Below are 16,524 nucleotides of genomic sequence, written 5' to 3'. Positions count from 1 at the left end.
ACTCACTCAGGACATCTCACTGCCTTTCCTAACTGACGATGTCTGACCATAGTCCGCTTGACTGGACTAATGAGAAGAGATAATAGGAGATAATAGGAACTGCAAATGCTGGAGAAGCCGGGATAACAAGGTGTACAGCTGGATGAACACAGCAGGCCAAGCAGGGTCTAGGCCCGAAACGTCAGCTTTCCTGCTCCTAAGATGCTGCTTGGCCTGCTGTGTTCATTCAGCTCTATGCCTTGTTATCTTGGACTAAGGAGTACCTCTCTTAAGACTTTCAGATGTGGGCATATGATTGAAGCACATGCCTCGAATTTGTAATATAAGATGCTATGAGATGCTGTAGGTATGACATTGATCTTGCCACAGGAACATGCCCACCCTTTGACTGACCATTGCTCACAATACGTCAAGGTGCCTGACTTTCTACCTGTGCTAAAAAGCAAAAAAAGGCAATGATCCTGTGAGCTATCCAAGTGAGTGAATGCGAAGAAAGCAAGCCCTAAACTCTGTTCTAATACAGAAGATGACCACCTGTCTCTATGCACAAAGCAGCCTGGCTGCAGCATTGCAATGTAAGATGTCACTGAGTTTCAAAGTCCAGTATTCAAGTGAACTGTATTAGAAGTGTGTCCAGGATGTGCCATGATGATGTGCTGAGGTTGGCGCTTTGCTGATGCCAATTTCTGTGGACAAAGGGTGCAGGCAGTTTTTTTTTCCCCATGGACTGCGCCCTGAGATATTTGGGGAATCCTGACTAACTAAGGTTGATGCTCAGAGAAGACACTGGTAAGCTACAGCCATCAGGGTCTTTGGAGAATAACAGTGTACATAGAAAGGAGTTGAGCTTAGCTAATAATGAAATGTTAAAGCACGCAAATAGGCCTCACAACTGCCCTCTCTCAAGATTGCCACTTTTGTGTTAAAACTTCAAAGTGGAAAATTTTTCTCAACATTGAGAGTTTTTTTTTCATTGTCATCATATTTTCCTAACTTTCCCACCAATGCCCATGTTGTTCAAAGGCTGGGAAAAATCCTCTTTTTTTGTATATTTTCTAATTAACCTGTTCAGAGATGTTATTATTCCACACCACATGAGTGGGTGGGACTTCAACCCGGGTCCCCTGGCCCAGAGATAGGGATACTACCACTGCATCACAGCAGCCCTCTAACATCCACCTTAGGTTTTCTACATAAAAAATTCTAATGAGCCTGTTCAAAGATGTTATTATTCCACACCTCTGGAATGGGTGGGACTTGAACACGGGTCTCCTGGTTCAGGGGTAGAAACGCTACCACTGTATCACTAGAGTCCAGCATAAAAGTCCACCTTACACCAACAAAAACCAATCAGGAGCAGCCACTGCTGGTCTTAACTACCAAAAAACAGAAGACAGCTAAAAACATTGTGCCAAATGGTCATTAAACAATGGAAAATGAAATTTTAAAAAAGCATTCCTTTTTAGTTAAGTTAAAAGGATTGACCCAGAATTGCTATATCCCAAAGCTTAGATGACAATACTATAAAATGGATGACAAAATGGTCAATAGCAAATCAGTCATCACATTCTGTCTGATTTTGCTTTCCAATAAAGTCAACACAACAGATCAAGGGCATAAAAATGAAGCAAAGATACAGAAGGGCATTAAGATATTACTGTGACAGACTTATTTAATGTTTTGTCAATATTCTCTTAGTTGTGTGTGGAATAGATGGTTCTATTTGAGTGTGTGTAGAATTAGGACAGACTGCTTCATCAGTTTCTTAAAAGCAGAGAGGCTGAAACCTCAGAGTGGACACTGTTTTCAGTCATTGTATTTATAGTCTTTGGAATATTATTTAAAAATGAATGTTTTACATGGGTAGCAGATTGAAATCTACTTGAAAAAAAAATTATGTGAAGATATCAAATAGCTGACTACTTCTGTGGCTATTTTTTCACTTTGTTTCCAGGTTCCTAACGTTATCATTTTAACATCTACCACTAGAGAGGTTTCTTTATTATCCCTAAGGGAAAGTGACTGACCTCTCCTTATCACCTCTCTACCACAGCATACAACATCACTAATACACAATAAGGATAATTGTAGTCCAAACCAACATAACATGGTAGGCATCTCATCTAACCCACATCTACATTTTCTGGGTAGCAAATCACAAACTTGATTTTTTTCCAAAGCCACAGGGTCTATTTGTGAACCCCAAATACTATTTTTATAGATAATCAAACACAGTCCTGACGGCAACGATAAATCTTGAGGCTTATACTCTGTATAGCTGAGTTCTCAATGGGCTGTGTGTTGTCTACTAGATTTTGAGGAGTTTCCAAAATTTGATATTTCTATAACACTAGTCCAATTCCATATATCTGTGGCTCCTAACTAACCATTCAAATATTCTTCTGCTTGTGTAGATCACAATTGCCATACTCAATACAGATTTAAAACTATCAGCTATCAGAAATGTTGTACGGCATTGAGTTAAGACAGTAGTTTCATCCACTGGGTCTGTTGCTCTTCAGAAACACTAGATTTTCTCTCTCATTATCCGAGTTAACAGAATTGAATTGATACTTAAAAGTGTGTTACCTGTTTACTAATATAGGTCTCATGTCACACTACAACACCTGCAAAATCAGATAGTGAGAGAAAGCAGTTTCTGTCAGTGATAATTGATCATTACTTCCTTTTAATCAGTAGACTCAGATAAATATTTAAAGTGCATTTTTCTCAAAAGAATGAAAATGTTAATGGTTAGATTCATTAGTACTGAAGCAGCCTATCAGGAACCTCCCAAGTTCAATCAATTCTGCCTATTTACATGGAGTTTGCTGATCTCAACTGGTATGGAATTAAGGCTTTATAAGTGGCTTGGTTATCCTTGAGCTAGGAAGGATAAAAATCAATTGGGATTCCTATTGCTGATCTCTAATCAATGATTCTTCTGGAAATTACACGCATGAACATTGGTGATTAAAGGATTACGGGTGGCTTTGATAGTTTCATAACCAAATCACCAGCTGCCTCAGTAAGGTACCAGGCAAACTATATTCCATCATGCCTGGTGTATTTATATTTCATCATGCTCTGGTGTATCCACTCTTCCATGTGTAAGTGTTTATACACTAGTGTTACTCAATGCAACTTCAATGCTCACCAAAATGTGCAATCAAGCCACCATGTACATTAAATATTATGAAATGTATATATTACTTTTTAAAAATGTGAACTGTTTTTGATCATAAACTTGAAGTTTTAACATGTCAGCAATTAAGAACAATAGACTCAGTCACTGCCAGAATCAGATTCAAACTGGTTTTGCAATCTAGTTGTTCTACAAAACAAGCCGGCTGCATTCACTCTCAAATGGTGGTGGCAATCTGTTAACTGACGTGTTCTGTACATTAGCGTCTTCCAGTTTATTTAAAAAGAAACATTTTTTCAAGAGTAAACTGTCTCTATTAAATTACAATTAACATATTAGGAGAATCAGAGGGAAAATAACCAACAATTCACTATGTATTGGCTTCTGTGCTCTGGTTCCTGTCTTTCTTACACTCTGCTGCTGCCTAACCAAACACTGTTTTCAGATATTTAATACATTTCAGGTCATAATCTCCTGAATTCGCCATTTTTATGTGTCCAATTTGTATCATTTTTTTCATTTCAACATTTCATTTCATTACTAAGATCAAGGCTGAATGCGTTTGATTCTAGTTGCATCATCTCCACTTACAAAATTTGCACAATTCAAAACATTGGTATCAACACACCTCAAATATTTTGTGAAAACCGCCAACTTCCAGAGAAATGAAACTAGTTCCTGAGTTAATATTCTAGTGCTATTAGATTCCCAGAGAAAATTGACAGCAATCGGACAGCTGTCCTTTTGAAGGTTGGTCCTGCCTTTCATAGTGCTGCACAGATCTGAATGAACCATCATTCAGAGGCAGCCACAAAGAACAAGAATAGAGATGGTAACATATGGTGAATGGGTTTTCTTGTTTTATTAAGTGGTCTGTCAGGTTTCAGGTGACCAGAAATCTGTAAGTGAACGAAATTTTGTAAAACATCATCACTGTCTGCCAATGTGATTTCTGTTGAACTGCAATATGGCTGATTCTTCTTTCCTCAATTAGGGATGGTCAACAAATTGCAGTCTAACAAGTGATTTCCAAACCCATACCTCAAAGCTGCAATTTCAACAAAACACAGTATCGTGTAGCTGTAGCATAGTGTTAAGAAATGCTACCTTTTCTTTTGGTGGGGGTACTCTGGCAAGTACTTTTGAGAGACTGAATTCCCTGTATGCCCTGGGAGTCCCTATGCTTGTACGTTAGGATCACAGGCTGCACATGCTCCATTCAAGTTTTGATTTATGGCTGAAGGACCTGGCCATTTTAAGAATATGGAATGCAGTTGCCTTGTGGAGACTGGCATGGGTCCCAGTTAGTTGATCAGTTTGCTACCTTTAGCCAATTGGTCAATCAGAGATGTAGAAGTTGGGAAGAGGATCCAGGCAGTAAAGATGCTCATGTTAGCAGTCTTCAGGCACCCCAGCCTGTGAGACATCTTCAGGATCTGAGAGGGTGATAGGCAATTACTGACTTGGAGAAGGTTGAGGGGGGGTCAAAAAAAGTCCTGGGGAACATTGCTTGTTCAGAGCAAATGCAAGGAAGATGAAGAAAGCTCTCAAACAGCACTTACTTGGTGCAGCTGAGAACTATTGGAGATTAGAAGCACAGGGATAGTGTCTACTTAATAAGGTTAGCTGTCTGCAAGAGAGCTGGAACTGTACACATCTGTCAGTGCTGGAGTGTATCCTTGAAAATCTCATGCAACTCAATCTTGAGGGATGAGATTGAAATACCAGAATGTGAGCAGTTTATGATGGAGCTGCTTACAAGGTTAGATCTTTAAAAGTGAAGAACTGGAATCGTAGTCAAGGAGGAAAACCTTGAATGAGATTTGGTGACTGAAAATGTACCGTGCCTGGGTAAGCTGCTAGGGAATCTGTGGAAATTGTCTTCATTGCATCTATTATTTGATACGCTCTGTGGAGTATTTGACCACAATTTTTGTTAGCCTGTATTTACCTGATATTCATTCTGAATGTTAGAGTATAAGTTGCAGATACTTTTAGGATTGTTTTCTTTATCTGACCTTGTATAGTTTAGTTTTAGAGATAGTAGAAACTGCAGATGGTGGAGAATCTGAGATAACAAGGTGTAGAACTGGATGAACACAGCAGGCCAAGAGCATCAGAGGAGCAGGAAGGCTGGCATTTCAGGCCTAGACCCTTCTTCAGATTTCCAGAAGGGTCTAGGTCTGAAACGTCAGCCTTCCTGCTCCTCTGATGCTGCTTGGCCTGCTGTGTTCATCCAGCTCTACGCCTAATTTATTTTTAGCTTTGTTTGTTAAAACTATTTGGATTTTTTGGGTTGGTCGTCATGATTAGAGTGGGGGGGTTGCGTTGAGGTGAACTGCACTGAGTTAACCCAGGTCTTAAACTGTGTAATAATTCCTGGGTAAATATTTAAGTTAAGTCCAACATTTCTAACCCAAGTTTCACCTTGAGCTCGGGGTCAGAAATATTCATAAAAAATCCTGGGTCGAGGGAATTACACCAGTGGAAGTTTAAACTTCCTGAACAAATTTGCATCTATGTCTTTGTGTCAGCACTCTGCTCTGATGTGCAATTCTCAACTCACATGTAAAAGAGCATGTAGTTTGTTCATGAATGCTGTAACAATTGATGGTAAACTGTTGACATCAACAATTGTATTTCCAACAAATTTTTAAAAATCCCACTGTGAAGCAGGTAGAGAACAAGTAAACCAATGATCTAAGTACAATTTCTGGCTGGGGGAAGGTGAAGCAGAATGATACTGTTGGTTTGGAAAATAAACCTAAGTAGCAAAACAACATTTTTCTAAAAAAAATCATTTTATTACTCAAATTACTGATACCTTCTCACCACTTTCTTTATTAAATTGTGAATAAAGTGGCATTTTTGTTTGATTCTGACTCAATATTAAAACACCAAATTTTTCTGACGTTTGAGAAAGAATGTGAACTTGTAGGAATCAGCAAAAAAATCAAGTCCCTGATACTTGTTATAAATCGAATTTACTAAAGGTTACCTAGAAAAAAATCAGTCTACGCTGATATGTTGAGCAATATGATATTTGCAAAAAGCAAATATACTTCACTGGAACTGGAATCACAAAGTAGGTTCCTGTGGCCAGCAACATGCTCTCTGGATTTGCAGCTTTATGGTTATTTGGATTGGAGTTAGTTTATTGTTTCTATAAGATCAACATCAAAGGTACTAAACTACCAATTCCCTCAAACTTCTGCTTCAGAATTGGACAATTAGTCCATCCAATGTTACCACTTTGTACAACAGCAACATTTCTTATTCTGGTTGCAGTCATACCTACTTTCTACAGAAGGGTGAATGAAAGAAAACTGGCAATTTAAGTGTCATTCTTGGGTTGCTGTCAGGCAGGTATATTGCTCTGCTTTGTCTTAGGCAGAGCAGTCCTGTTAAGAAGGTCCGGAAGCTAGTTGAATGTTAATATTAGTTAATGTATTTGGCTAGTGGCCTGAATAATAATGTATTAACTCAGACAGTTCACCTGGAAGTAGAAGGATTGTAGACTGCATAAATACATGGCTGTAATCTAATACCAGTTTAGATAGTGAAGAAGAAATCCCTCAAGATTCCCCATCATAGTTTAAATAATAATTTGCCAACAAACAGTATGTCTGCTTGAAGAAAATTTTTGGCAAGAATGTTGAATTATTTTCTCAATTTACAGTCCCTCTGTAATATTGATTTTAAAATATGTTTACTTTTAATGACCAGCTATTAATGCAAACTTTGCAGAGAGAAATTTGAGGTTTTTTTGTGAAATATATTTGCATTTGAGTTTTAAGTTACAATTTATAATCTATCAGTTAACATTAAGCAACAGAGGGAAATGTAGCAACTGTTACATAGACAATATGTTGACACATTTTAAGAATGTTGTTGAAAAATGTTGCTTAATAAAAAAAATGAAGTGTGTTTCCATTTTTTTGATACCTTTGCAGTGGTATGAGATTTAAAATCCTCTATTTTCAGTCTTCTCAGCTTCAAACTGAATTTCCTTTGCACAAAACAATTAAAAATCTATTTTAACAGATTTTTACTACACAAAACCATTCCTATTCGATACTCGCAAGTAACCTTTGAAATCATTGTTCAGAGTGCTTTCAGTTTACAAGCCCAAATGTGGCATTAAGCACTCTTTTAGATAGACTCACTGGAGAACTGTGACATGTTGATATCGGCAAGCTGCAGCACATTTACAGAGAAACAAGACTTCAAGGCTATTCTTGGTATTAATATTATCTGAAGAAGTACACCAACATGCAGTTCACTGCAGATTGTTTGAACCAGTTAAAAACCAATGCCGTGAAAATCTTGAGGAACAGAATCAAAGCACCCTTTAAGAATTTCCACAAACGTCACAAAACTATGATGTGAAAACAGGTTGTGCTGGTGGATGTAGACTTAATCCTTTGCAAGCAACAATGTTTTTGGGTTAATATGCGCACAAAACTGACTTTTAGAAATAGAACTTTTGTTTTCAATATCTAGTAGACTCGTCAGAGCTGGCACATGTTTCAATGATTTCTGAAATTCATTAAATTGTTAAACTGTTTCAGATACTTTTCCGTGGTAGTTTCCTTCTGTCGTTCCTCTTTTTCAAATGAATTGTATAAACTAGTGACAAATTAATTTCCTTTTCTAGTTATGCTCGTTGTCCAACTGCAAAGTACCAAGAATATTCAATTCTGACTGTTTTAATGCACTTACTTTCCTACAAAATATGACCTTTTGCAGATACACTCTGTTGCAATACTAAAACCATGCAATGAAATAGTATCAGTTGTGCTGGTAATTCTCATCAGTAACGTTGCATTGGAGACACAGATCTTAGGAGTGTAATGCTGGGGAGAAGGATGCTGTTCTCAATTTCCATGTTCCATTTAGGAACTGATAAATACAGAGTTGGCAGTGCTGTGCTTTAAACATACTTTGTTTTGTGGATCTATTGCAGAATTTGTGTTACAAGTATCTATCTCATGCAGTACAACCTCCATTTTCTATGCTCCAATTAATTTCCTTCTCAATTTCTTAGATTTCTCATAAATTGCTTGCACAATCCACCAAAAATGAGGTTCCTAATCAATGATATAAATCACCCAAAATAGACTGTACAACACAAAATGTGTGTGTGTGTGTGTGTGTGTGTGTGTGTGTGTGTGTGTGTGTGTGTGTGTGTGTGTGTGTAATTAAAATTTGACATTCTTGTTTATCTGTCAATTTTCTACTATCCCATATTAGGTGGACAATGGAGGTTCCACCCTAAGAAAGCAAACTTGTAGTGTCTGTCGAAAAATTTACAGTGATTAATTTCTAAAGTTATGTATCATGTAAGCAATATCAAAATCATACAAAATTCTTACAGGTACATGGATAGTCCTCGCCTGTGAGAGGAGGTTTGTGCATAGCTTCAACCCTTTAGATCCCAGAAAATGTTCACAAATATCATTTGAATGTCTAGGTCCTCTGGTAAAAAGTCATCATGGACAACAACTTAGTGAGGAATTTAGGACTGGCATGATAATTTGAAGCTTGAAAAAGTTAGTTCCAATCCCTTAACTGAGATTTTGTAGTTTGATTTGAAAGATGAAACCATAGGTCCATTCTTTGACTAGTTCACAATCCTCAATTTCCCTGACATACAACAAGATGAGTCCACTATTGTCGTTTTAATGAGATTTTCTGTTTATTCCTTTGCAGCTTTAAAAAATGGCTGCTTTAAGGTTCAAACAGGTATGAAATATTGCATGACTATATCATCTATGTACAACAAGATTTGAAATGGGACTGGACCACATTCAAGGAAGATTTAATATGTACTGTTTGACCAATTTGAGTACAATTGGGGATGTTCTAGCTTGTGTGTCAGATAAAAAAAAACGTCAGTAGCAATAATGTGATGCACAAGAGATTCTCAGAGTTAAAATATTCCAATATACTCATAACTCCTTTTGGATTTGCAACTTTGGGGGCTTTTGGTCATTTTAGGATCTATAGGGTTCAACAGAGAAAACTGAAACTTGGTGCAGTATCCTTTTTTTTAAACCAAAGTTTGCATAGACAGTTTACTGCAGTGAGTGTTGTCCATGTCAGGTAACTAATAAATTGTAAAGAAAGAAAAAAACATTTTTTTTAAAACTGCAGCAACATTGCTCATTTCTTAGCTCAGCTCTGATGTCCAGGCACAGAGTCTCATGAAGATTCTTCTAAGGTGTTGACTACCAGTTCAAGGATGTCAGGGCAGTGGTCCGCAATCTGCTGTAAGATGGTGTTGGCATAATCTTGAAGTTCTGAACTTTCTTTTTCACACTGTTCCAGCTCAGCATTTAACTTTAAAAACAAAAACAAACAAGGTACATGTTTTTAAAGATTTTTGGTTTATTCTGTTGTGAACACTTGCATTTATCTTTTTACCTAGGCTCTTTTCTGACATGGGGAACAACTGGAATTCACCTCATTGCAACTTTGGCCCATGCTTCTCTTTAAAAGTATCTTTGTCCCACAAAGAACATAATTTTGATGTTTAAACAATAAATCAAGTGATTTACGAACAAGATTATTGGCATAATCCAATGACAATGACATTGTACTGATCCTCCTCCTACCAGTGCCACACTTACTCCGTTTTGAAGATACTGTGCTGTCTTTCAGGAATGGGAAATACTCTCATTATGATGATAATAGCATAAAGGATGTAAGCTGAGATATTAAGGTGTAGAGCTGGATGAACAGCAGGTCAGGCAGCCATCAGATGAGCAGGAATGGTGACGTTTTGGGTCTGGACCTTACTTCAGAAAAAGATGTAAGTAGTTTCTCTTTCAGTCATACAACTCCTAAACTATGAAAATTGGGGGAATGGAGAATTGGCTGTTTGATCTTGCTTCATTCCTTTGACTTGTAATTGAAGAGATTAAAAAGCGGTCTTCATGATTTTTCCATTTGAAGGTCGCACATTTCAAACCAGCCGAAGAGCACATGGAAACATTCTAATGGCTGATATCAAATCCACCAGAATGAATTTACAGGTTGGAAATGATATATTATGTATCAATTGCTTATTTAAAACTATATATTCACAATTCCAAGATCATGGATTTAGAGAATAAATCTGTTCATTATTTCAGAATAATTTGCAAACTTTGAATCTGTGCTAGTTAAAGAAATTGATGTGTTCTGACAATGTAAAACATTTGTACACTTAAGAAGATCGGATTTTCTTTGCTTAGATTCAGTGATCTTAGCAATGAAGTGTCTATTGACACTTTGCATTGACTTCCAAGTTAGCATTGGCATTGACCCTCAGGTACCATGCTTTCAGATACAACCAAGCCTCTGATTGGACCTCCACTAAAAGAAACATAAACTGAAACATCAGTTTAAAATGACAATTACTGATGTTATCATATGAACAATTAACATGGCTACAGTACATTTCTCTCTTCAATATTTTAACAAAATTGTTAAACTGTTTAAAATACATGGGTTAATGCCTTCACTGAGAGGAACTTGATGTCAGAACATTAAGCTTTTATTTGGTAACAACACACAGTCATTTCCAGGCTTATGTATATAAATGTGTTCCGCAAGGTAACATGTTCTACTCATTTCTCCTTTTGACAGTAAAAATAAATTATTTTTCCCTCCAACTTTGACCCCAAATCTCCAAAGACTAACATATAACTTCCATTTTCCATTACTTTGGGATGCAAACATTTCACCTGCGGACTGAAAAAGCATTTATGGAAAATGGACATAAGGCCTGGATATACAACTCAGACCAGCTCAAACTGTAAACAATTCATTAATAGCAGATTAAAAACCCCAAAAAATCATTTCAAAATGAAATGAAGCTTACTATTATTGTTCACAGGTGTTCCAAGCTTGTTCACTTAAATAACATTTGGCATAGTTCCAACTGTTAACAGGACTTTTTTTCCCTCTCCACTAATCTTATGCTGTCACAAAGAACATTATATTGAATGATGTCCATCTTATTGCTTTACTACAGATGGTGCTCCTGTGTTAGACTTCAGTCTCATGTGCTGTGGCAATATACCCTTTTACATGCATGATGTAATCTTAAACTATGGATAGTGAAGGTAGAGGCTCTAGTTCTCTTTCCATCTCATGGCTTAGCAGGAACATTTCCTGGCCTTATCACCTGTCGCTGGAGTGAGTTAGAAGTCTTTTCAGGTTGAAAATAATCCTGTTTTGCTGCACTAAATGCACTTTTCTCATCAACCTGTCTTGAGATGGGGCTTGAACCGAGACTTTCTGACTTAGACGCAGAGATGCCTCCCACTGCACAACAACAGAAAGGGAAAAGAAAACATTCACAATCCTTCAAGAAATGGTCAAAGTTTCAGGCATACCTTTAAACTTGGACACCCCTTCACTAAGTGCATAGCAGGAGAATGACAAGAGTTGGTGGACGATCCTCCCAACCCCTGTCCACGAAGGATCAGAAAGCGACTTGCTACATTAATGGTCTCACTGGAAGTGCATTAAGGATCTCCAAGGCTAAATACTGTGTGCTATTTTCTTACTGCAGTCCTGGGGTCATCACTCAGTGTAACTCTATCACTGTACAGTAATGTTGCACAGACCTGTCCACCATCCCATCACAGGCATGATGTGCACTGGAGGGCTTATTCCCAATGTGTGCTGCTAGGCACTGCACTTTCCATTCCCTTCCTGGGAAGGGCTCACCACTTGGCTCAAGTGCTCACTGACAAATTTCTTCATTCAGTGCTCATTATCAGTGGTTAATGGAATATTTGCTCCTCTTAAATACAAAATAATCAAAGTCTGTTCTTTACGTAAATCAGAGTGGGAGTGTAATTCTTGAGATGGAATTCTCAATTGCTGGCTGAGGAGGTGCCTTCCTGTCGTCTCACTTAATTACGACCTCTTGCATTGCATACCCACTGGGGCCAGCAGACTGCAGGGCCAGCAACAGACCTGCTGTGGGATTCAGGACTTCCTCTTTCCGGGAGCCAGCAGCAACCAATTAGACAGTTTTTGTTTTGCAAACATTATTGGCGATGGCAGCAGATAGTGGCAAAAAACTCACTAAAGGTCTGGCAATACCAAGGGAGCCAGTTTCAAGGACATTTTCTTAGGGCAGCATGTTCTGATGCCAACCAGAGAGCAGGCAATAATAGATCTGGTAATGAGCAATGAGACTGGATAATTTTAGTAAAAGGAACCCTAGGCAGTGGTGGTCATAATGATATTGAACATCGCATTAAACTCGAGGCAGAGAAGAATGAGTCAAACACTTATGTTTTAAAGGAGATAGCAAGGATTGCACATGCTGGAGTCAGAGTCAGTATGGTGTGAAGCTGGAGGAACAGAGCAGGTCATGTAGCATCAACGGAGCAGGAGAGTCAATGTTTTGGGCCTAGACCGTTCATTAGGATGGGGGAGGGGGAAGGCAACTGGGAAATAAATAGAGGGAATGGGGTGGGGCTTGGGGAAGGTGGGTGGGATGGCATTAGGTGGATACAGTTAGGGATAGGTCAGTGCGAGTGGAGGGGCGGATAAATGGGGAAGAAAATGGGCGGGTAGTGTCAGGTCAGGGAGGCAGAGATGAGAGGGAGGACTGGACATGGGTTAAGGCTGGGGTGGGTGGGGAGATTTTGAACCTGGTGAATCATACGTTTAATCATTGGGCTGGAGGCTCCCCAGGCGGAGTATGAGGTGTTGCTCTTCCAGTTTGCAAGTGGTTGGTGGGATGGTATGTGAAGCGCCCACATCCAGTGCACCATACTCTGCCACTTCTGCAACCTACAATCTGATGCCACGACCAAAGGGAGATTTCCATCCCTATCCCTATCCCTATTTGCCTTTTGTAGAGGTCCCTCACTCTGCTACTCCTTTGTCCTCTCCACACTCCCCACCATACCCGGCACCTTTCCCTGCAACCACAGGAAGTGCTACACCTGCCCGACACCTCACCCCTCACCTCCATCTGAGGCCCAAGACAAACTTTTCATATTGAAGCAGGGGGTCACCTGTACATCCTCCAACCTGGTCAACTGTATCCATTGCTCCCAATGTAGCCTCTTCTACATCGGTGAAACCAAGCGCAAACTTGGTGACAGATTTGTGGAGCTCCTGTGCTCTGTATGCTTTCATCAACACCACGTTCTGGTTGTCAACCATTTTAACTCCCCCTCCCATTCCCTTGGTGACATGTCCGTTCTGGGCCTCCTCCAGGGTCACAATGACACCACCCGCAAACTGGGGAAGCAGCATCTCATATTCCTCCTCAGGAGCCTACAAACTGATGGCCTAAACATGGAATTCACCAGTTTCAAAATCTCCCCACCCCGGCCTCATCCCATGTCCAACCCTCCCTCTCATCCCTGGTGCCTTGACCTGACACAGCCCGTCCACTTCTTTCCCCACCCATCTGCCCTACCCTTCCCACTGACCAATCCCCACTACCTCCACATTCATCCACCTATCGCCAACCTACCTACCTACCTACCCCGAGCCTAATCCTTCCTCCCTCTATTTATTTCCCAGCTCCCTTCTCCCTCCCCCCTCCCCAGTTCTGATGTAGGGTCTAGGCCTGAAACACTGACTCTCCTGTTTCTCTGATGCTGCCTGACCTGCTGTGTTCTTCCAGCTCCACACTGTATTGACTTGTGTTTTAAACTTGATTACGGACAATTCTGAAGAACAGCGCTGTCTAACTGATATTGGAAATTAAGTTAAGAGTTGGGTCAGTAAAGGTACACTGTCAGATATTTAAGGACATATTTAAGAAAGCTCAGAAAAGACACATTCCAATGAGAAATATTCTATGTGAAGGGCACACTATCCATGGCTAATTAAAAAAAAGTTAAAGATAGTGCCAAACTGAAAGAAAAAGTATATAATTCTTGTTTTATTCACTTGGGGAACATGAGCATCGCTGGCTGGCCAGAGTTTATTGCCTACCCCTAGTTGCCCTTGAAGGTGATGGTGAACACTTTCTAGAACTGTTACAGTCCACATGCTGTAGGTTGATCCACAATGATCTTAGGGATGGCATTCCAGGATTTTGATCCTACAGCTTGGAAGGAACAGTGATATATTTCAAAATCAGGATAATGAGTGGCTTGAAAGTGAATTTGCAGATGGCGGCCTTCCCATGTATCTGCGGGCCTTGACCTTCCAGATGGAAGTGGTCGTGGGTTTGGAAGATGCCATCTAAGGATCTTTGGTGAATTTCTGAAGTGCGTCTTGTAGATGGTACACACTGATGCTACTGAGCGTTGATGGTGGAGGGAGTGAATGATTGTGGATCTGGTGCCAATCAAGCTGGCTGCTTTGTCCTGGATGGCTTCAAGCTTCTTAAGTGTTGTTGGAGCTGCAGGCAAGTGGGAAGTATTCCATCGCGCTCCTGACATGTACCTTGTAGATGATAGGCTTTGGGGAGTCAGAAGATGAGTTATTTATCACAGTATTCCTAGATTCTGACCTGCTCTTGTAGCCACTGCTTTTATGTGGTCAGTCCAGTAGAGTTTCTGGCTAATGGTAATCATAAGAATGTTGATAGTGGGGTTTCAATGATGATAACACTGTTGAATGTCAAGGGACAGTGGTTAGACTGTCTCTTATTAGAGATGGTCATTAGCTGGCATTTGTGCGGCACGAATGTTTCTTGTCACTTTTAAGATCAAGCCCGGATATTGGTTAGGTCTTGCTGCAAAACTGAGTTACAGGTTAGAAGATTGGCTATAACATAAAGAACAGCAACAAAAATGACTAAAAGATTAATTAAGAGGGAGAAGGCTATCTAGAAATAGAAAGAACAGATGAACTGAACAGCTATTCTGAGTCTTTCTTTACTATAGATGATACAAATAATATTCCAAATATAATCGTGAATCAGAAGGCAAAAAGAAATGAGGAATTTTAAACAATCACAATAACCAGGGAAATGGTACTGATAGAATTCTAAGATCAAAAATCTGACAATCCCCTGGCTCAGATGGACTTCATCCTAGAATATGAAAAGAACAGCTGCTGAGATAGTATGGTTATTAGTTTTAATTTGCTAGAATTCCCTAAATTCTCAGAAGATACCACTAAACTGGAAAATAGAGAATGTTACTCCTCTATTCAAGAAAGGTGGGAGACAGAAAGCAGGAGACTAAAGATTGGTTAGCCCAATATTTGTCACAGGAAAAATGAGGAACATCCATTATTATTGAGATTACAGCACGGCATTTATAAAATCTTAACAGAATCCAACAAAATAAGCAGATCTTATTTTGTGGAAGGGAAATCTTGTTTAACTAATTTATTGCTTTTTTTACTTTCTCAAAGACTCCAATGCAGTGGGGAACTGGCGGATATACTATACTTAGTTTTCAGAATGCATTTGACACGTCAAAGGTTGCTATGTAAAATGGAAACTCATGTCCTAGGGAATAACATTAGCACAGATACAGGATTGATTAGCTGACAAGAAACAGATCATAGGCATAAATATGATGCTTTCAGATTTATAGGAAGTAATAAGTGGTGTGCCACATGGAGGCTCAATTATTTGTAACTTATAATAATAATTTGATGAAAGGACTGAATGAATGGTTGTCAGATTCGTTGATGATACAAAGATAGGCAGGTAAGTAAGTTGTGAAGAATACATAAAAAAATCTGAAAGGGATATGGAAAGGTAAAATCAATGGGGAAACATTTAGCAGATGGAGCATAATATGGGCAATTATGACTTGTCTACTTCAAATAGGGAAGCTACACACTATTTAAATGGAGAGAAATTGCAGAGGTACAGAGGAATTTGGGCGCCCTGATCCATGAATTACAAACAAGTTAGTAGGTGGGTACAGCATGTGATTAGGAAGGTAAATGGAACGTTGTTATTTATTTTAAAGGGTGGGTGGGGTGTTCTCTGTTCAATGCACCTAATTGGAAGTTAGAAGTGTAACCTATGATTTTTCAAGGAAATATAGATGGAAAATTCTGAATTAATTGGATTTAATTTCCCAAGCTGCACTCCCTAGGAGTTCTACACCCCACATGGAGAACCAAATTTTGGACTCATCCTTAACATCTCTTCTTCATTCTCATTATTTCCCTGTAAGTTAAAGATGTTAGATCAAAACACATTTTCAGAACAGCATGGGCACATTTAAGTTCGAAATTAAATTGATCTTGTACTAACAGATGTTATGACTATCATGCACTCATCCTAGATAAGTTGTAACATTCATGCCTCCATTGTTTCACAAGCTTCACAAAATGTATAATTGCATATAATTCCAATAAAACCACCAAAATTACTGACCAACTGCTACTCAGGACAGATGTAATTCACATCAGGTCGCTTCAGTAGCAGAAAACATTTT

General features: G+C 39.0%; 1 protein-coding gene across 1 annotated transcript in view; it reads right to left on the bottom strand.

The window, feature by feature from the left end:
* Positions 1–8,378: 8,378 nt before the first annotated feature.
* Positions 8,379–16,524, bottom strand: part of LOC125460655 (ELKS/Rab6-interacting/CAST family member 1-like) — a 730,867-nt gene continuing 722,721 nt past the window's right edge. The window contains exon 20 of the mRNA XM_059652379.1: positions 8,379–9,487. Within this exon, the coding sequence (XP_059508362.1) occupies positions 9,350–9,487 (138 nt within the window). The 3' untranslated portion in view covers positions 8,379–9,349. The remainder of the gene's footprint in view (positions 9,488–16,524) is intronic.

This window comes from Stegostoma tigrinum, chromosome 18 (genome assembly GCF_030684315.1).
Source record: "Stegostoma tigrinum isolate sSteTig4 chromosome 18, sSteTig4.hap1, whole genome shotgun sequence".
Classification (NCBI taxonomy): domain Eukaryota; kingdom Metazoa; phylum Chordata; class Chondrichthyes; order Orectolobiformes; family Stegostomatidae; genus Stegostoma; species Stegostoma tigrinum.
The sequence above is the reverse complement of the archived record's forward strand: the minus strand, read 5'-3'. Positions and strand labels throughout refer to the sequence as shown.